Raw genomic sequence first — 22,138 nt, 5'->3', positions numbered from 1 at the left:
GTGTTTTAGGGTCAGTTACCGACTCAGCTGGCACTGCCTGGGATAAGCATCCAGCTAAAGGCTCCCAAAAGGCAGCCTTGAGAGGAGAGAAGAGGTTCTGCAGCTTCTGCTGTGTGCTCAGCAAAGGGAATGCACAATATGAGACCTACTAAACTGCAGACACCTGGGTATATACCTGGACTTGAAAACCTACCTGGTATATACCAGCAACCTGGACTTGAAAACCCTCCCTGATATCTTGTTCCCCTAATCAACTTTTGTTACAAAGGAAAAGCCAAGCTCAGCTTTCAGGAGAGGACAGAGATGACAAGGGAGGGAAATACATGACAGAGGTGGCTGTTTCCTGGGCATCTTTTCTGACCTCCTGCTGACAAGATGGGCTGTATGATAGCATTTGATGCCATATACCAGTGAAGAGGGACTGGTTCTGGTTTGTGGGCACATTTCTTCCTTAGGCAAGGTCCTCATCACCTCACCACAGCTTGCCTGCCCTTCTCATTTAATGGCAGAGATACATTCATAGCTGAGGGGAAACTAGCAAAGCATGGGGACTTTTGTGAATGAAGAGCAACAGAAAAGGATGACAAGGACTCGAACCACCTGCAGACACACTTTTTCCCAGTCAGACTACACAGACTTTGATAAATCCATTTATCATAAACCAACTAATACAATACTGGAACGAGCTAAAGAAAAGCTCCTTGGTCCAGTGTCATCCTGCCTGCATCCACTACAGTGGGAATTATGCCTGGGAGATGCACTGTATGCTTCCCCTAAGCAAATACAGAACACTAACATGTGCTAGATCTGTTCAGCCACAGTGCCATTGTCATTATAGCTTCCTCCAGGTGCTAAACACTGAGGACTCCCATAACCCAAACTCTTAAGCATGACTGTAGAGAAAGTTGTTAAAGAAAAAAGGTTAAAACACAAGATGGGACCAAGAATAAACTTTCTTGTTGCAGACAGTGAGCTATTTTCCCAGCCTCCTCAAGAAGCACTATCCATGTGCCCTTGGACAGGGCTGGCTCCTCCTCTGTCCAGGAGGCTCAGATCAATACCCAGGAATAGCACTGATCAATTTTTAAGAGGAATAACAGCCATCTCACCCCTTCACTAAACAGCTGCACACATATTATTTGCAGTCACTGCCAAACCCCTGAAAGATTCACAAGGGACCACACTAATCAATTTTTATTTCTATTAAACTGCTGCCTGCAGTGTGCTGGAGGAAACATGGGCAGAAGAGACTACCCTAAATGAAGATCTTTACAAGTCAGCACAGCAGGGATTTACACCAACTTGTTGGTCTTTTGAGTAGGCCAACAAAGATGAAAGAGGCAATCTGCCAGTCATCCAAGACACTGCCCCAACTTGGGACACCAAATGTTTACATCATTCCCTTCTGCCCTTAGCCACCATCAGAGGCCTTCAGCTTTGAAAGTGAGATCTCTGAGGACTTGATAAGCAAGGTTAAGATTTAATGGACTGACTGATTCATATCTGAATCACTAATCATTGCCTCCACTGAAGAACAACTCAAATTTTACTTTTATCCAAATCTCTAGTTCCATTTCCTCCTGCCTCAAAGCCAGCAAAGGGGATTCCTGGCTGGAGACATCCAGCCTCTCTGGATGTCTTCAGCTATCTCATTAAAATACATTAATCTTTCAGAGAGCTTGGGCCTATTTGTTCCACCCATGACTTACTACCAACCAAGTCTGGCTGGAGCTCTGGACTTGGCAGTGAGGGTGTCTCCATCTCAGGTGGGCACCCCTTCACAGGGGGAAGCAGCCCTTGCAGACATGCTGCTCATGGATATACCACATATCTGGATGGGGCAAAAGAAGATAAACCACTGGCTTCCCTTCCACAATGAGGAAGGGGGGAAGACAGGCAAAATTAGGTGAACAAATCCCATCCAACAGCATTTTCACTTGCAGTTTGCCAACAAGGAGAGCCTCCAACCATCTGCTTAGAATGAAGTATTGGGAAAATATAAAAGGAACCCAAGAAATAAATGATGGTGACAGCAAATGAAAACTCTCAGTACTGTAGCTACATTTGTGTGATAAGGATGCTGGTGCATGTGACATCTCAATCTTGCACAAAAAATTCCCCAGTAAGATGAAAAGTGTTATCAAAGAGGTGGCAGAGGACTGAGGTCCAGATGATGCCTTGGAGTGGGTACCTAGAACACAGCCTAGACAGAGTTAGAGAATAAAGTAGGTATTTAATAAAAGGCCTTCAAAGGATACACCTTGGGCAGTGTAAAAGCCTCACAGAGGCTACATTCAATATGGACGACAGTCACAAGTTTTTCAAATGGATATAAGTTTGGTCTATTTGCATATCAGGGGTTAATTCTCTAATTACAGCTTGAGGTGAAATCTCATCCCCCCAGTTTGCTCCTTCCAAATCATTTCTGTTTATGCTTTTCAGGGCCTGAGGCAGAAGCTGTCCTTGGTTCTCAGGCCCAGAAGGATTGTTTTCTCTGACCAAAATGTGAAGAGAGCTTACTAACACTCCACATAGAGTTCAGAGTTATACACTAGTGCAGTACAGGATCTGAAAAATATAAAAGCTAAAAACCTAAGGAATCACAGACACTAAGTTCAGGCTGGCTGGCAATGCTCAACAGCCAAACACAAGGACAATCCTACACATTTCTTTCTGCTTGCCTATGACCTGAGCTGTAACTATATTTCTCAACAGTTTAAGAATTTTACAATTCTTATTTGGGTAATGAGGCAGGGCAGGGCCCATTTTGGAGGCCAGAATAACTAAATCATCACTTTCACAAAGTTATACTATCAAGCTATAACAGTATTTCTAAAAGGTACTCCCACATCTTTTCATCATGAAATAAAGCCAGCAGTCTGCATTTATCTTTTCGCATTCCATCCAGACTTGGTCCTCTGTTGCCTCATTTCCACAAGACACATCCTCAAAGCTCTAAAGAAAGATATACAGCCTCTTCTTTCAGGTCATGGTGTCCATCAGAGGTTTGGGACATGAATAAAGATGACATAAAGGCTTTGCAGACAATGAAAATAAAAATTAAAAAACTCTCCAGAAGAGGACCATATCAACCTTGAGCATAACATGAAGTGAGTCACATTAGATACTCCAACATCACCATACCAAGAGCAGAAGACAGGTGAGCTTTCAAGTCCATTGTGACCTGCCAAATACCTTGAGTAAGTGCATAGACAGAACAGTGAGACAAATCTGGCTGGCAACTATCTTGAGTCACAGTGGCTCTGGACAGGCAAAGACCTGATCCATGCACTGTGGGCTGCTGTGCTTTGGTACTGACCTCAGCGATGACAAATGCTCCTGTGATGGGTTAGATGAAATAGGGAGGACTGAAACACCCACTGGAAGATGAGTCCAAGGTGATACCAGGGCACAAAAGGGACAAAAGCCCTGAGCACTGTTTGCAACTCCACGTCAAGAGAGACATTGCACCACTCAGCTTCCCAGCTAATTCAAACAGCCTCAAGCTGTTATTCCCTCTTTTTACACCAAGATCTTCCTACCAAACCTGAGTAGTTTGCTGCAAAAGAACTCTCATAGTGGGGGAAGACTACTTCAAGGTTTTTAATGCTTAAATCTTGTTTCATTCCTTCCCTAAAACCAAAATAATAAAACCAAAACCCAAACATCACCAGCCTGAGAACTAAATGAGCTGTTGCTGAGCTTCTTGCGAGGATTTATTTTGCATTTCAGAGTTTATTTCAGTACTCAGGTGCTCCCCTGTTTGCTTTGCTTTTTGCAATGCAGTGATTTACTGCTGGAAACTGAATCCACTGCAGAGGCAACACTTGGAGCAGTTTGAAGGTGCTTTACTATTCCCTTTTTTCTTGTTATTTTTTTTTCTTTTTTTTGATGGGTTTCTGGTGCTTTGCCTGAAGCAGCCTACGCACACCGATAATGTGAAGTGATGGCTTCCAGAGTCTCCCTGCTGCAAGGGTTCAGGATGGAGGTAAGGGGAGTTAGGGACTCACAGAACAAAGGTGCCTATCTGACCTCACATCCCTCCACCACATTCAGCTTCTGAGTTTCTCTCTGCTCAGCAGCTCTTACAAGAGCATTGCCCTGAAGTCCATCTGTCAATCTTTCTCCTCCAGAAGCACTTCAGCATTCCTCCTCCAGATGTCTTGGGATTTCCCTCATTGCTCACTGATGATGGCAATTTGCCTAGTGCAGCTTCTGGTCCTGGGCAAGATCAGCAGCAGTACTTCTGCTCATCTCAGTTGCTGTGGTCTTTTCTCCAGAACTGATATTTATCCCTCCCACAGAAATATTTGTAACACTCAGGTAAAGCACTGTCATTCTGGAATTCCATTGTGAGTGTTTTGGTGAGTTTCTCTCCTCCTGCAGACTCGAGAATCTCAGGACATCTCAGCCCACAACCATGCTGCCATTTGAACAGCAGTTGCAGGCAGAGAGATCTGTAGTAGCAATGGCATTCCAGGGTGTGGGTGGTTAAAACAGAGATACATTTATGTGTACTGTGTCCCTTGGGATAAAGATTGTGATGGCAGCCATCACTGTTGGCAGAGAGAGTGGATTTCAGAATCTCATCTGAAATCTAGCAGTATCACACAGGTAACGCAATGCCCACACCAGCACTGCATCACTGGGAAAAGCTGGCAGGTAACACCTATGCTGCTCACAGAAGTGCTTTAATGTTACCATTACATATAATTTTATATATACCCCACTATCAGTTTTTGAGAGAAGGAAAAGCAGCAGCCTCCCAGAGAACTCAGTAGGCTGGGAAGAGGAACAGATCTGTTCAGGTCTACACATAAATACAAGACTACAGCCTGAATAACGCAATTCTTTAGAATCTAAGATACTTACACCAGAAGACTTGCTGAAAGCTCCTTGTTCCAGACCATAGAGATTTGGATTCCAGGGGATTTAGAGACATGGAAACTCTATGTCCACAGAGGAGCTCTGGGCAAGCTCTCACCCTCCCCTCCAGGAGCATCGCTCCTCCTTGCCCTGCTTCAGCTCCACACATACCACAAGCCCTTTAAACTGATTTGAGAGCCTGTACAACCAGCCACTGAAAATTAAAGAGAAATGGTGTTTTACTAACATTGGAAAGAGCTGATAGAGCAGCCACTCCTAGCTTATTAAATTAGCTTCTTGTAGCAGCTGGAATAATCCTGCAGAATGGGAATTCAAGGCAAGATGGGGAAGAAACTGGAGAGGCATTTGCAGAAACAGCTGGCAGACCCACACCAGCACCCTCCTGTCCCCTCTTCCTCCTGTCCACAGGAATGGCCACACAAAAGAGAGCAAGGCACACTGCATTGCTTGCACCTTCATTGGTCTCCATCTAATCACACTGCTGCCAATAAATCTGGCACTGATGACAGTAAGATGACTCCATCAGGCACAGCAGACAAGGAGAGAGTCTTTCATTCAAGTGACAGATGCTTCTGCAAACACAGATGTCTGCAGGCAAGATTTTAAAACACACATCCACATATAGAAAAAAACCAACCATACAAATAGCCACAAACACACAACATAATTCCTCCTTCAAACCATGCAACACTTGGATGCATCACAAAAGCTGTCCTTGCATAGTTCAGTTATTATCAGGGCTGGTATTCTTCAGTACTTCTGACTTTGTACCAACCACATATAGCAATCATTCCTGGAAAAACTATGTTGGCATTTTTACAAGGAATGTATTTTTATAAAGAAAAAAATTTTTTCTCTAAGGAAAAAAAAAGCCACACAAAATCTTTGCTTTCTATCTAGTAACAAAAAAAAAATACTGAAAGCCAAATTTCTCACATCAAAATTAATTTTATAGAGATGGCTTCATGTCAATATGCCACAGAACAGTACACACAAATTGGGAGAGCAAAAGTAAGGATTAAATGTTTTCCTGACAAGACAAATAGATGGGGCAAGAGGGGAAGTGGCTCATTTATATCTATATCATCACAGCTAGCATTAGGGAAATTTTGTATGATACCTTGTCTCACTTTGAAAAACAACAGCAAGAAAAAAAAAAAACAACAGTAAGAAAAAAAAACAACAATAAGAAAAAAAAAACAACAATAAGAAAAAAAAAACCCACAACAGTAAGAAAAATGACAGTCAAACAAAGAGGAAAAATTATAAGTTGCTCTCAACTGGATATGGGGATAGGTCCTATTTCAAAATGTGTTAAGCTTTTGGAGGGAAAAAAAAAAAGAAATAAACCAAAACACACAAAAAATCACTACCAAAAGAACCATCCACCAAAAATCCTCTCATTTAAAAAAAAAAAAAAAAAATCAACCTTAAAAAGACCACAGACACCAAAGCCAAGTGTTTAAATTCCAGATTCAGATGAGTACTTCATTCCTGTGGAAGTGTAAACATGGAAAATAATCACAGAACATCCGAAAAAGGGTGGCACAGAATGCACAGGTCTGAATTTAAATCTTTAAAGGATAAGTACAGTTTCAAAACAGATCACTAGGCAAATCCAGTTTCAACTTTTTTTCTCTTGATGGCTGCATCGCCAAGCAACACAGAAGTGCTTTCTTCCTTCATCCACCTTTTTTCTAAGTAAAAAAAGTTCTAGTTTCTACAAGGAACAAATGAAGTCCTCATGTATCTTCCACACCTTGCTTTTCCTATAAAGTCATGGAATTCAGAGAATTTTCCTGAGGATGTCTCAAGAGATCAAGCCCATGCTTTCCTAACCAGTGTTTTTGTAATATCTTTCGACTTACTGCCATCTTAAAAATTCAACAAACATATTCTCTTTCTCTTTAGGAGGTTATTAAAATAAGCATTGTTTTCCAGCCACCACATAATAGCTCCATGCAGTCTGTCTTTCTATAGATCATCTTCGCTAATTCTTCAAAGGAAGTTAAAGACATTAACACAAGAACCAGCTCATGCGGACTGAGAATGTTTCCAGTAATTTATAATCCCAGTTTTGCTCCTAGCAAGTTGGCCAATACTTAATATACAACCTTATCTGAGCACCTCCACGGCAGAACTTCATAAAAACACTGAGATTACAATCACTGAATTTTGAAAACATAAATTACAGACCTAGAATGGAAGGTTTAGGTCTCCAACTCCCTTGGAGAAGAAGAGAAGCTATAAATTAGATGATATAAAAACTGTGGAAGAATACCTCTGTATAAGACTTCCTATATCCAGAATAAATTTTCATTTAAGACAGGGGGAAATCTGATTACTTTCCTGAAAAATGGATGCTACAGAATAGATCTGTCTAGAGCCTGATTTTATTTCTGTATTATTTCTTCGTATATCTTATTGGATGGCAAGAAGACTATAATTAGAATTAGCTGTAAGGCCAAGATATAAAACACAAACACATTAAAAGTTGCCCCACAGGCTTTTTGCTAAGAGCATGGGTAACGACTTCACAAGAAATCTTGGCAAGCAAACACAAAGATCCAGATTCCTTGGGACTATTTAACTAAATTCTATTAGAAGTCTACTTCTCCACTACTGCCTAGACCTCTAAAGCCAAAGGCTACAAAGCCATAACTCCATAGTCCATATAGGAATTCATTGCCTTGAAATGCACTTTGCACATACTTTTAAAGCAACTAAATAGTTCAAACTGCCAGCATCTGAGAAGAAAGTAATTATTCTATAGTGATCAGAAGTGTCCGAGATGCTTCAGAGAATACAAAGAAAGGCACAATCCCTGTGGACCTTACAATCCAACCAACTTAATTAACCATGTTATTCCCCTAGTTCCTGTAACTCCTTATATCAATGAACTAAGACTTAATAGCAAAGTACATCACTAGCAGCTTTATTGATCAAAATAAAGCTGCACACAACACTGACTGAACTCCCAAAGTCAAGGCTTAGCACAAAACAGAGAAGACATTTCAGCACCAGACTTCCACTTTATTAAACCAAAGCCCTGTGCAGGTACTAGAGATAAGAAGGAAGTGGGAACTGATATTTAAATTGTGAGAGAGCAAATAACCATGGGCTCAATGTTGGCCTACAATGCAAGAAGCAAAAAAATCCATTACAGTATTATTCAATTTTTAAATTAAAATTTTACATTTTGGTCATCAACTCTCAAAGGTGAATCACAGAGTATTTTATTCTGGAGGCCAGACCTCAGTTCTCCACACCTTCTGTGGCAATCTAAATCCCAGAACAAACAATCAGCTCCTCAGCCTGGGCAGGGGGAATCAAAGAAGGCAGGCACAAGTTTGCCAAGGAGCAATCTTGCAGGTAAATTCCCTACTGTTTAATTCAGATAACCCCATGCAAGGGGATCTCTAGTGGGAGACATATCTTACACCAGCTCCAACTGCACTATCCACCACTACCACATGTCCTCAGCAAGAGCATAGCACCCTTTCCTTGTTTGTAACAATTACAGCAGGACTAATAAGGATTAGACTTAAATTTCAGTTATGCTCACAAGAGGTTGTTGGCTTTTTATATGTAAAGTGTGCTTCTTCTTTATCCATAAAAAAAATTGAGTGAAACAGCAGCCACACACAATATAGAGCAACAGCAGGCACAAGGAAACCCCTTAATCCCCTTTTACCAGCTCTTGTCCAGGATGATCTATTACCAGCTCCTAATGGCACTGAGGAGGTTGTTAATTTTCAAATAGGTCAGTGACTCATCATTTTAACTCACTTCCCTCTGCTAAAAATCAATGAGCTCCTGAAACAGTATTATCCTGGATGATTGGTGTTTTAACGTCTCACTTACAGGGCAAATAGACCCCAGAGGTCCCTGCCAGTGCTGGGTCACCACAGTCAGCCAGGAAGAGGGACTTATTCTCTTGGTTGGAAACAAATACCTCCTGGAAAGAGGACACCATTCCACAAAGATTTTTTTGTGGAGGATGGGTAGATTTGTGTCTGTCTCCCTTGCAGTGAAGAACATTATACACTAGGAGAGAGCTGCACTTCCCAATACCTCATCCTGTCACAGCACAGTGTACCTCCATCCGCTTGCTTACTTAGCTGCATAAGTTAGTCTTCCTATTCCCCCTATCCACCCCCAATTGTTGTTTTTCATTCAGCTTCGAATTTTCATTAATAAAAAAGAGGGAAGTAGATTTTAAAAGATCTCTTAATGGACCTCTGCTCCTTTACTCACATAATGTTCCCCAAAACACCACCAACAATACTCACAGAACAAATCAAAGTTTGTGTGTTGTCTGATAAGGTCTATTTCAGCTCTGACTTGTGAGCCTGACTAACTCATTGTGTCAAAATGAGTTAAAGAGCTTGCCAGTGGCTAACCCACCCAGCTGGTTAGTGGCAGGCTGAGGAGGTGACAGGTAGATAGGAGTCACACACCGACTGTCACATTGGCTCAGAGCAGTGAATCATCACAGGAAATCTGCTGAGCTCCAGCAGGAAACTGAATGAGAAAAGCTGTAGGTGGGGAAGAGCTTGCAGTAGAGTACAGTCCCCAGACATGAGTTTGAAAAGCTGTCACAACTTTAGAGGTGTCTTCCTGCCTGTCACTTACTTGGTGTTAAAGTCCAACGGGTCAGATGCTGGACCACCCCCACTGTACAGGGCCACAGCTAATAAAAATATTACATTATCCTACTATATTGAGGGGCTATGAAAAGCCTCTAGAGCCAGTTCACTCTAGAGTTAGTCACATTAAAAAACTTTTACATAGGGAATTCCTCAGCTGGTTTGAAACTGCAGAGGCTGTCATCATCACCTGCCCCTCCTATGCAAGGGCTGATCTGTCAGTGGTTTTTGCTTTACATGGTGCTGAACAGGCCTCCTCCTTCTTCATGAGGGCTTTACCAGCATGCCCATCACACCTGAGCATGAGGGGTCTGCCTGCAGAGCAATTCAGTGCTGCCCTCCCTGCACACTGCTGAGCAGCACCTCCAGCCTACAGCCAGCTGTGCTGGAGCTGGATTTCTATCAGAAGCTCACAGCTGCAGAGAGAGATAGCAGTAAAACAAGGCCCCTCACTCCACACTCCTCCAGTCCCTGTCCCTCACTCACATCTCTGTGCTCTCCACCACAGCACTGAAACCAAGAACTACCACTGCAGCTTGCAATTAAAAATCGTGGCGTGAATTTGCACAAAAGAGAAGCACAGGAAAACAGCACCCCAAGGACATGAAGTTCACTAAGTATGTCAGTGGCAAGACAACAAAGAGTAGTCAAATCTGCACCCCCTTGCCCTGGCCAGAAGCCCCTGGAGATGTGCAGCTGCTCCAAGCAACAGTCAGGGAAGCAGATGGGTGGAAGAGGATGGCGCTCCCTGGCCAAAAGCCACACTCTCCCTCTTAATTATTCAGAGACAGAAACTGGATGGCATTCCCTGCAGTATATCACTGTCACTGAATCTCTCCAGGCAGTACATGACCCTTGGCAAGGGGCAGCTCCAAAGAGCAGAGGAGGGCCAGCTGCCACAGCAGCACGGGGCTCACCACAGAGCAGGCCTGGCTCTGGGAGCCAAAGGCACACAGTGCTGTACGGCTCATCCTCAGGCAAGAACACCTACAGCAGTAAGCCCTAGAGAAACCAGCATCCCAGCCTGGTTTGCACACATTTTGCTTCCTGATCCCCCACCCACTTAAGTAACAAGTCCCTGTATAAGCACAGTAACAGTGAAGGAATTATATTAAAGTAGGACAGGATACACCAAAAAGCCAATTACAATGGATATTCCAAGAAAACAACCCAGGAGCCAGCTCTAGACATGGCCAAACAGCCTTGGCAGGTGGTGGGTGGAGGAAAAGCAGAATAAATACAATTAAAGAAGTGAGACAGTTCAGCTTTGTATTACATGTGAAATGCAGTCTCCAGAGGCTGAGGAAGCAGCATGAATGACTAGGGCAAATTTTGAAATTCCTCAAAGGCAGGTTGCCTAGATGTGCAGCCAGAGCCAGGCTGACAGAAATGCTGCTAACAGCACCTAATTTGCTAGAGGATTATCACTTGGTGTAACGGATGGAAACTAGATTAGATAGCTGGTAAACTCGCAGCACAGTTCATTACTGTAGAGGGAAATTTTTATCCACATAAACAGATCATCTTTTTCTGCCCAGCTCTATGCTGCAATAGATTTGCAACCCTGTGCCAGAAAGACATTTTCTACCTCATTTTTGTTCAAATATTTGGCTCAATTGGTATAATTATGACTATGAAGACACTAAGCAGAGGAAGACAGCCATGAAGTTACACTTAATAACTGCACTTTCATATCCGTTTTGATCTGAGCATCAAAACCTTTTAAAGGGCAGTCATTATCCGTGTTCCGCAGACACGAAGACTGTGGCATGCAGAGGTTTTCAGAGTAGCACAGAACCCCTCAGTCCCACTAATCTCAAATGACAGAGAAAACACCCCATCACTCTGAGAAACTAAATGATAAAATTATTTTTCTGCAAGCCCTATGCTCAGTCATAGGCACAGGACCAAAAGGCCTGTGGCCCAACCCTCAACACCAACCAACTCATCAGTAAGTGCCAGACACAGGAATTGCTGCAGTTATCACTGGGCTACAGCCTGATCTACTGGGGAACGTGGCAGCCATTTCATGCAGCCAGGTGCTGCTGCACAAGGTGTTTGGATAGGATGCAAAGGACACAAAGTCCGTGAAAGATTCTGGAGTAGCAAAGCATGGCCAGTGAGTTGGAGCATGCTCACAGCATCAATATCTCATCTAAATGTCTGCCATGGGATTTGCAGCATGCCTGAACTTTGCTTTTGTTTGAAACAACTTGGACAGCTCCCCGTGGGACAGAGCCAAAGCATTTTACCTGTGGCTACCTTCCAGCTGAGAAGAAACCTCCACAACATGAAGGGGAGAACCAGAGATGGAGGAAGATTGAAAAGATGACGCTCCCAAGGGGAAGAAGACTGAGACAGCACCGCCACACCTCACACAGATCTATCTGCCCTCTAACCTCAAAAGGGAAGTTTGTAAGGGTGTTTTTACAGACATCATTGCATGTACAGTATTGAGATTGACTGCCTCCTATTTCAAGATGAAAGAAAACAAAAGAGCTTTTAATCTAGAAACAAAATATTCATTCCCAACACTGCCCTCTGTTCAGGATTAACACATAGCCCCGAGACAAGCTGCTATGAATACTAACATATCCTCCCAGCCCTTCACTAAATTCATCCCAGTCTGACAGCCCTAGGGAATTTCCCCTGACTTCCAATAATCAGAAGCTACGGATCTGGGCAAAACAGTTTTAATGAGGAAGCCCCCACTCTTGGAAACATCATTTCCTGAGCATACATAGAAAAACTGAACCAGAAAAGCATATTGGTACCAAGTAAGAAGAGAGCAACTTAGCATCACTAATTTCTGCAAAACTGCCACCCTGCCTGACAGTTTGCCTTATTATCTTATTTTTCTCCTTGTTTCTTTGCATCTCATTTGTTGTTAAATCTTCAAGGCCTCTGCTGCAAGGGGATGCAAATGAGGACAAGCCTTCCACCCCCAACTCTACAGTCTACACCCTGCTCCCCTGGTTACTGCTCTCATCAAACTGGGACCAAAGATGAGACTGGAGTCCTCTGTGCAGACTCTGTACATTCAACTCAACTTAGCCTTGAGAACAGAGAAGAGATTTGAAAATTTTTTTATAAATTGAAGACAGAAGAAAAAATTCTAGCAGCTAATCTCAGCTCCATCCCACGGGACCCAAGTGAGATCTCTCAGGCTTTATGGAAGTAGCAGCTCCCCTCTCGGGCTGTATGAGGCAATACTCAAATGTGAGCTGGAACTTTTATTCCTTTGTATAGGTGAATGAAGTGTCACCAGGATGACTAACAGTACCACATGTACCAGAAAAGGCAACAAAATCTATAATCCAAATAAATACCTTAAAAAGCCTCTGACTGGCAACAAAATAGTAGCCAGTATTAATAGAATTGCTCAAACAAAAGCTCTGTACTGCTTTGTTCACAGTGGAAATGAAGTTATTAAGCAAAAAATTGTGTTACTTCATAGATAATTTGAAGAAGGTAGCATAGAATTTATTTTGTGGCCTCAGCAAGAGGTTTCTACTCCTCAAGACACAGCAGCTTTGCTGGCAGGGTCACTGACACCTCCACTTAATGCAGATAAGACATGGATCCAACCCCATCCTAATGCAGTGCATTTCCTTGAGCTCAAATACCATGAAAAACCTCTTCTCCTTAAATATAGAATGGTCTTGATGCCACATACCTGAAGCTGTCAGAAGAAAATGTTTGAACTAATTTCCCAGTGGAAAGCAGTGCTCTCAACACTATCACTGAAATCTGCAAATTTTGCTGAAGCCAGAAAATAGTTTTGGCTGAAAAGTGAAAGCCAGTAATTACTAGATGCCAAGTTCATCTAACATTAATGAGGGGGAGAGTCAGAAACAGGGAAATCATCATAATTGCTAAACTAAATAAATTTTACAAACTTATTTGAATTCCTTTATTTTCCAAAGACAAAGAGGGGGAGGAAATTTGGAGAAAATAAAAAGATAATTCATTCTTTTAACAAAACAAGAAGACTGAATAAAAATTCTACTTGGATTTTAAATGGAAAGTTTCATTACATTTTTCTCTCAATGGACAGAGCACACAGCAAGACCAAGAATAACCGGACAAAATGCAGACCCTTCCAAGAGGGAATGTTCCATTCCACTGGGTGGTTCACCCCGGCCAAGCACTGCAGAAGAGATGCTCCCATTTCCAACAGAGACCATCAGCATGGGATTTATTTTCTCAATCAAATGCTGCCATGTTCCAATCCCAGTTATACCAGTGTCAATGCACAGCAGCTATACTCATTTCAGGAACACAAACAGATATTTAGATGGTATGACTGCCTTTAGCCCAAGACATGAATGCAGGAGCAGTTCCCACAAACATGGGATCATCACCAACATTCATGGGAATATGAGACATGGCCTTTCTGGGAAAAGAGACCATAATGGGAAAAAAAGCTTTCACCTTCCTCTAGAAAAGAAAGGGTACCTCTAGAAAATCTAAGCCTTTTGCACATAGATCACTGCTTTGAATGTCAATGGTTAGGTCTGGCTATTAAAAGAAATGGCTCCATTTATGTGATGCAGAGCTCCAGAAATGCCTGATTCACTGTCTTGGGGCTTGTCTACACAGAGGTAATTTCAATAGAGCTCTACCTCTATAATTATTCTACTACATTTTTGCCTCTAAATTCACTTCATTTTCAAAATAAATACTTTTATTCCATTATAATGAAGGCAAATAATTAACAAAACAGTCAGTAAAATGAGACACTTGTAGGAAGGCCTACACAATCCTAACCATAGAAAGAGAATCTGGCATAGAACTCATGCCCTGGTGGACAGCCTTCTTTTGCCTACCACTAAGTAGCTCTACCACTTGTGTCTACTTAGAAGAGACAAACAGAAATGAAAAAAAAGGCACAGCAAATCATTCACCTCAGATTGGCCACACACCTTGGTTTAACCTGAGCACTCCTCAGTGCAACCCAGAGCATCAGGAGCTCTCTGGGTCAGTAGCTGCAATCACAGCTCAAGACTGGGGCAGATTCAAAGACCACATCCATTTCTTGGGAATTGCCCATGTGTTTTGCCACTACACTTGGCATGAGTCCATAGAAACACCAATAGGTTTGGAGAACATCAAACATGGCCTAATTCCAGACAGATCTGGCAATTCTCCTCACTCTGAAATTTTCCTGGCTACCGCAATTCATGGTTTCCATCAAGGTCTTCAGCATCCTGAAAGGTTTCTCCTGACACTTTCCAACCTTGGCAGCTCTAAAGAAAAAGCATGCCAAACCACTGCAGCTGATGCTTTTGTCAGCACTGAGCATCATCACTCAATATTGCTAATAAAACTTCTTCACAAGAATCCCCACAGGGTAATAACATAAACAAGAGAGCAGAAGCCACAATGTCCATACAGTTTCATAAAGCTGAAGTTTGTAGATATGGGAGCACATTCCGGTTGTAAAATCTGGCAGATCACTTCAAAAAGCAAAACAATGATCAATCTCTGTCTTTAATCAAATTTCAATGCAGCTTTGGAGTCATTCTGTAAAACCTTTCTGGCTTCATCCCCAAGTTGAGCAGGACTTCTCAATCAGAGCTAAATTTTCTGACTGCTGAAGTACAGGATCCAAAGCAGCAGCTCAAACTCAGAGCAGTGTGACAGGCAGCAAGGAAGGGAGCAGTGAACAGAGTGCTTGTGTGCAGTTATTACTCACTCAATGGGTGCCAAATCCCCATCAACATATTAATGAGCAAAAAAAGACCCCATCAAAGTCTAGCAGGATTTGCTCTGGCTCTTCCATCAGGTTGATAAGTGAGCATTATCCCCTAAGCATTACTACCACAGCCTTCATGCAATCCTAATTCCATACCATACTTCATTGGAGGGTCAGAACCTCTATTTTTACATTTTGTTTAAAAGTAGTGCCCGTATAATGAGTACTACCAACAAACAGCAGCCTATAAATCCCTGAGCTATGTGTGAGCAAGTCCTCATCTGTGATAAAGCCTGGACACATTGTACAGCAAGAGTATCACATGCAGAAATACATTAATACACCACATACAGTGGACAGATGTAACAGCCCTTCAGTTGTAACATTTCAACTGCACGCTAAGTAAGTGACAGCTACACAGCCGAATTTCTTTACTGAAAATGCAGTGCCAGTATAATAGATCATGTCATTGTAGGTTTGGACAAAAGGACTCCCTAAAGCAATGTATTAAAATGGAACAGACTCAACCTGGCACTGAAAGATGGTCCTAAGACAACTTGATAAAAACAAAAAAAAAAAAAAAACCTTTCCAAGTGACTGAATTATTTCTGATGTGGCAAGCACAAGAAAAAACACTATTTGAAATAGCAGAATCATTCAACTGATTAAAAGTCAGGCACACCGTAACATTTGCAAGATCAAAATGTTTATGAGTAAGTGAACAAAAGACAATTCACATTCTTTTTAGCAGTTATTCTACACATCACACGCATATCACAAACAACATGGAATCCATTGAAAGATCTAATTTTCTGCTAATCATGCAAACCCAGCAAATTTCCATCTTAGTGGGATGCTTCTTCCAGATGCATGTGAATAAGTAGAAGAATCCCATTTCTAGTCATGAACATAGTTTCAGAGCTATTGAGCAAAGCATCCCACTACATTATTCTGAGAACTGAATAAAAATCTGATGTCCACAGCCCAGCTGTTATAAGCCTCCTCAAAACAGACTGTTGAGATATTTATATAATACTTCCTATTATAAAAAATTAAATAACTCTACCAAAATCATGAAAATCCACCCCCTGCTAAATTTTCCCCAGAGTCCCACTCCTGCCAAACTGTACCTACAGCAAGACAGGACAGCCAAGAAAGGGAGCTCTTGCAACGGGTTTTTACTTTGTTGCCCTCATCTTGCAAATCAACCTGCACCACCAAAGATTTTCCTTTCCATGCACCACAGGACACCTCTGCCCACGGCTGCACAGCAGCAAAATGCCCCTATATGCTCCTACAGCTGTTTCCAAGGTAACGAGCACGGAGCTGTATACAAGCAAAGGAAGCAAACAGCAGCAACAAAGCCCTGCTACATCGTCACTTTTTGAGGCAGCTCTGACTTGTCCCTTTCCCATTCCCCTCCTTTCCACTTGCCTCATGATTCAAGCAAGGGTTGGATAACTCACTTCATATTTTATAATCCCATTACCTCAGTCTTTTGTAAGGTTTGGTTTTGGCTTTTATTTTTATAAGGTATCATATTGGAGTTCTAAAGGTGAGAGTCAAAATTTTCTGCTTTTACTCAAGGAAATCCATCTGGGAGAGGAAGAGGAATTGTATCAACAACCTAAATTTACACTCAAACTCTGTATTCCCTCTCCCTCGAAGCAGAAAAACATCTCAGGGTAAGCAAAGGGTGTCTACCCACAACCGTGGCACATCTTACACAAGTCCTATGCATCTAGCTAACACTCTGTTTCACCAGTCTGGATAAAAGCATCTCTAATTCTCAGGCTGCAGATACAGTTTATCCTTTCTAGACACAGTTTCCACATCCACTGAGATGTGCCAAAAACACAGAGACTTTCCCACCTGCCCACATACATCCTTGCTACCAAAGCAGAAATTAGCCTTTGCTTCTTCTGCCACTGAAAACCTTGGAGCAGCAAGAATGCAATTCAAATCCATCAGTCCTCACATAAAGGACAGCAATAAGAAGGGCAGAAACTGTGATGGAAAAGGGTCTGGCAGGGCCAACTAGATCTCATCACTGCCTCAAAAGAGGATGAGTTATCAGGGAAAGAAACCAGCAGAAGATGTGGCCACACAGTGAGGGACAGAAAAACTGTATGCTTTAATCTCTCCTTTCAGGTCTGAGACAACCCCACAGTAATGCAGGGAGGAGCTGATCAACCCCATGACTTTGGATTAACAGGTCTGTTATCAATGCAGGCTGGAGGAAACACATTTTTCGCCAATTACTTCCATGTCATTGACACCAATTAATTTTTTTTCTTGCATGAAACAGAATAAGCAGTAGGACATCCCATGTACAAGCCTCTTTGTGGTAGAGGAAACCAACAACATTATATAATTAAGGATTTCTATACACTGGCCAGAAGTCACTCCCATCTTCCTGCAGACAGAAATTTTAAGGCAAAAATGCATTAAGAGATTCACTGGGGATGATATTTTGAAATGGCAATCATACTTCAGCACAGTTTGTGTATATCTTGCATTTCCCTATGTGACTTACCATAGCTGACCTTTCTACCAACTGTGATTAATGAAGCTTCTAATCCATCTCTGAATGGCTGCAAATTGCAAAAGGTGCTCAGCACATTAATAGTCAGTAACCAAAATATACCACTCTTCTAATTACAATTGTGCTCCTGCTGAAAACCAGGACATTTCCTTTGGAAGCTTAAGTACTGTGGTCCTCAGAGGAACTGAAAAAAATGATGGGCCAGAATACACATGCCTGGGGGAAAATCTCCCCAGCTTGGGTATAAAAAAACCCCAACAAATCTATCACAACCACATAGGCATAGAGATGCCATCAAGGCAGACATAACTTGCTCTGAATAAAGAAAAACAGAAGTCAATATTTCTTCATATACTGGTTGGAGGTTGGTTTGCCAAATCAAAATTTGAACAGTGCAGACATTTCTTGCAGTGTTGTTATAGAAGGGTTTGGGTTGGAAGAAATCTTAAAGATCTAGTTCCAATCCTTCTGCCACAGACAGGGACACATCATGATGCAAAACCTTCTATTACATACCTGTTAGCACTGCAGTGCTACAAAAACATTACCAAATACTTCCTCTGCTGCCCCTGCAGAGTTATATGCTATAATACAACCATCAAACCGGTTGTCTTGTGGAAAAGGGAAAGAAGTTCCCTACAAGCTCAGCTAATCTTCCTCCATACAGCATATCAACTCAAGCCTGCAAGATTTATCCATCCAGAGAAGCCATTCTCCCATTAAATGGCACCACCCCAAGACTGACTACTCTTTGAACCACCCGTGGAAATAAATGCAATGTATCAAAGGGACGCACACCAGCCACAGACTCACTGCAGTGCTGGGACTGAAGTCAGAGGAAAGGGGGATGAGAAGGAAAGGCATTACATAGAGCCAGAGACAAGAGCCAGTACACACACATATGAAGTCACAGAGAAAGTAACCCAGCAAACACTAACCCAGTACAGCTGTACATCAAGAAGTCCCTGCTGTGAATGTTTAATCAGGTTCCCAAAGCCACCTCAATCTAATGGTGCAAAAGGATTTGTGCCAGCTGCAGCAAGGCAGTGTTACAAAGCACTGCACCATAACAGGGCTGAATTCTTGCCAACAGGTCTCGGTGTGTTGAGCAGGGGATTAATTCACTCTTCTACAGGACAAGATTTTTAAGAGCTCTATCTCAGGTGGATGGAAGCTCCAAGGGGAAGCCATGGTCCTAGAGCAATCCAGCAGCAGAAATACATGGTGTTCTCCCAAAGCAGTGGGAGCCAGGAATCAGCATCAGAAAGACACAGCAGCTTAATGACGCTATCCTAATACCTTGCAGGGGATCTAACAGCACAATTTCTTTCTGTGCTTATTAACCAGCAGGTTCAAAGAACTCCACAATTCTTGTATTATTCACACAAAATGCTGCAACAGTTCCACTTCATATATTTGTTAAGTCTGTTTTACAGACCAGAACAGTCTAGAGAGGTACTCTGGGAAGGGACCCAAAGGAAAAGCTGACCATTAGCTACTTTGCACCAGAGCAGCAGACTTTCATAAAATAGGTATTTCTACTTCTTTCTGCCTATCCTGGATCAGCTCCTACACCTGAGTCCCATGAGTGCACAGGAGAACTGCACTTCATTTCAGAGACATAAACTTTCCCCACCACTCTCATCCCTGTTCATCTACAAAGGCAGGAGCCGGGGTGCAACGTTTAAACCTCCCTTATGCTGTGCCACCTTGTGGATGTCTTCTCATGACTTTTATGAGCCGCAGGTCCAGCATTTATTTAACATCACACTCTTGAGCATGTAAACAAAATAATTCACAGTCACTGTGAGCAACAGTAAGCGGCACAATAGGAATCAGATTACCATAACACGTTCTCTGTGCAATTTGGAAACCCTTTCTTCCCCAGGTGGGGTTAGCACTGAGAAAAATTACCAGCTGGAAACTGCATCACCAGTAGCTTTAGAAAGTTGGGGCTCAGATACGGCAAGTCCCTGTAAATATCCAAAAAGGACCGTGCAGCCACCTCGCGCTCAGGTTTGCCCCCACCACCTGACGAAGAAAATAACACGAAAGCAAAACCCAAGCAAGCCCAAGCAAGGGATGGAAGGGAAGATTGGCTGCGGCAAAGTTTATCGGCACAAAGAGCATCCCTCCCTCCAGTCCCTTCATCCGCGGAGCTCCATGCCAGCAGAGGATCGTCTTCCTCCCAGAGGGACACACATCATCACCACCACCATCACCCCACAGAGTTAACGGAAAAGGGGAGGCAGAGGGTAATTCCGAGCACCTCCAGCTCTCCTTTCCCCCCGCCGCTCTCACCGTCCTCTTGCATCCGCTGCAGGCACAGGGCGAGGCTCTTCCTCCAGCCCGGCATCGCGGCAGGGGCGGCGCTGCCGCCCCCCGGGGCAGCGGCGCGGCTGGAGGGGCCCGGGGGGGCCGGCGGAGCGGCGGGCGCTGCCGAGCGCGGCCGGGCTCCCCGGCGCTTTTATGGCCGGGCGGTGCATGCGGCGGCGGCGGCGGGGCCGGGGCCGGGCGGGGGAGCGCTGCCCGCCCCCGCCTGCGCACAGCCCCGGGCCGCCCGCCGCGCAGGTGCGCTCCCCGCGCCGCGGAGGGCGGGGAACGCCAAACTGGGGCCAGGGGAGTAGAAAAATCGTGTCAGTATGTATGTATTGTGTATTTTTTCCACCGGGGGGGTGGTCTGCGTAGACAGGATGGGCCTCGCCTGCAAACAGGCGCCGGGCGCAGACCCACACCGGCTCCCTGCGGGTCCCAAATCTCCGGCTGACGTTGGACAGATATCTGCCCGTGAAAGATACGGAGAGCACACTGTTCCCATTCTACATTCGCGTTACAGCTGGAGCCTGGCGCCTCTTCCCTTCAGCGAGCGGCAGCTGCCTGGCAGCCCCACACAGGTGCGTGCATTGACGCGTGTGTTTATCCTGAAGGTGGGTTCTCTGGTAAATAAAGTTGCACAGCAGCCAGGCAGATCTACTTCATTTTCTTCACTGCCACTTGCAAGCAGCTGAACTGAAGACTTAAAAGCATCTTTTCAATCTCTTAATAGTGCAGACGCTTCAGCACTTTTACATGGACACAAAGGAGATGCTTATTGCATATGCCAGGGCATTCGTGCTTTTAATTTCCTGGGGGCAACATATCACTGCAATCGCTAGCAGCTTTTTTTTGTTCTTCATGAGGCTTTTTCTTTTATTAGCTATCTGGTAGGTCTCATTCTGCATCTCTGCCTCCCTTTGTGAGAGTTATTATATTATGTGCAACATCTGCTATAATCTAAAATATTAGGAGCCAAGCTCTCCTTGGGATAGCATGAGCTAATTCCAGTTTCAGAGGCTGGTGTCTCATGCTACTCATGTGGAACAGGTCAGTTATGATAGCAAGAGAATACATCCATCGATGCATCCATATGGACCTTGGCTTTTCAGTTCAGCTTTTCTGTACTTACCTGCATGAAAAGCAGTTGTTGCAGGGCAGCCTAGCACCCTGCCAAGGGGCAGCAGCTTCACCCTCTATGCTCTGCTCACATCTGAGAAGCATTTGCCATTTTGGGAGCTGCCAGCCAAGTGTGACGTGGCATATGCCATGCTGGGAGGTGGGAGTCTGGAAACTTTTTCAGTGCCTGGTGGAAATGGAAGTGGCTCAACACAAAAATACTTGGGAATCTCCTTGAAACAACCTCCTAAAGCTCTGAGTGCACCAAGGGAGAAAATCAGTTTCTGCAGGAGGGGCCAAAAGCAGAAACCCATGGCTTTAGGGCAGTCTGGGGGATGAGAATTCTATCTGAGGTACTTGAGTTAAAGGCCTACAGTTAAATTAGCTTCTCCCCCTGTCCCCCAAGCTCTTGAAGAGCAATGTGGGAGCTGGGCTGCAGAGGGTCTTTTGAAGTTACTATTGTAGCATGCTTTTCCAATGAGTTAAGCTGGGACAATCATAAACTCATGAGAACAGACAGCCCTCTTCATTTAAGCATAAGAATTTGCAACACTGCAGAGGCAGACAGCAGTATGCAATGCCCTAGGACTGCATGAGAGGCTCCCAGCACAGCAGAGAGCAGCACTGTATAGGCTGATTCCCTTCCATGTTTCTAACCACAGTTACCCATCAGTTTAAAGGACAGTAATGGGAGTGATGGCACCTGAAGGCTTATTCCAGCCAGCTGGAGCAATCACTTTTAAGAGAGATTTCCTGAGGAATATTGGTAGCAGGAGCACAGATATAGCTCAGACCTGCTATACCCCACTAGCAGCACACAAAAATTCACAGACATGAAAATATATTTTTGCTCACATTTACCTTCAGATTAGAAACATAAGAAGGGATTGACTCCCCATCCAGCTACTTCTTAAAGAGCTCCTTTCC

The 22,138-nt window shown here is 43.5% G+C and overlaps 1 protein-coding gene across 4 annotated transcripts in view; it reads right to left on the bottom strand.

Annotated features, from left to right (window-relative positions):
- GRIP2 (glutamate receptor interacting protein 2) overlaps nucleotides 1-20,275 on the bottom strand; it is a 260,411-nt gene extending 240,136 nt beyond the window's left edge. For all 4 annotated transcript variants that reach the window (XR_010082283.1, XM_063411633.1, XM_063411635.1 and 1 more), the window contains exon 1: nucleotides 20,081-20,275. Coding sequence is in view for 3 of the 4 variants with exons in the window: in XM_063411633.1 (XP_063267703.1) it covers nucleotides 20,081-20,135 (55 nt within the window). In the remaining variant the exon portion in view is untranslated. The remainder of the gene's footprint in view (nucleotides 1-20,080) is intronic.
- Between the last annotated feature and the right edge of the window lie 1,863 nt (nucleotides 20,276-22,138).

Source organism: Prinia subflava, chromosome 14 (genome assembly GCF_021018805.1).
Source record: "Prinia subflava isolate CZ2003 ecotype Zambia chromosome 14, Cam_Psub_1.2, whole genome shotgun sequence".
Classification (NCBI taxonomy): domain Eukaryota; kingdom Metazoa; phylum Chordata; class Aves; order Passeriformes; family Cisticolidae; genus Prinia; species Prinia subflava.
This window is presented reverse-complemented; position numbering and strand designations above follow the sequence as displayed.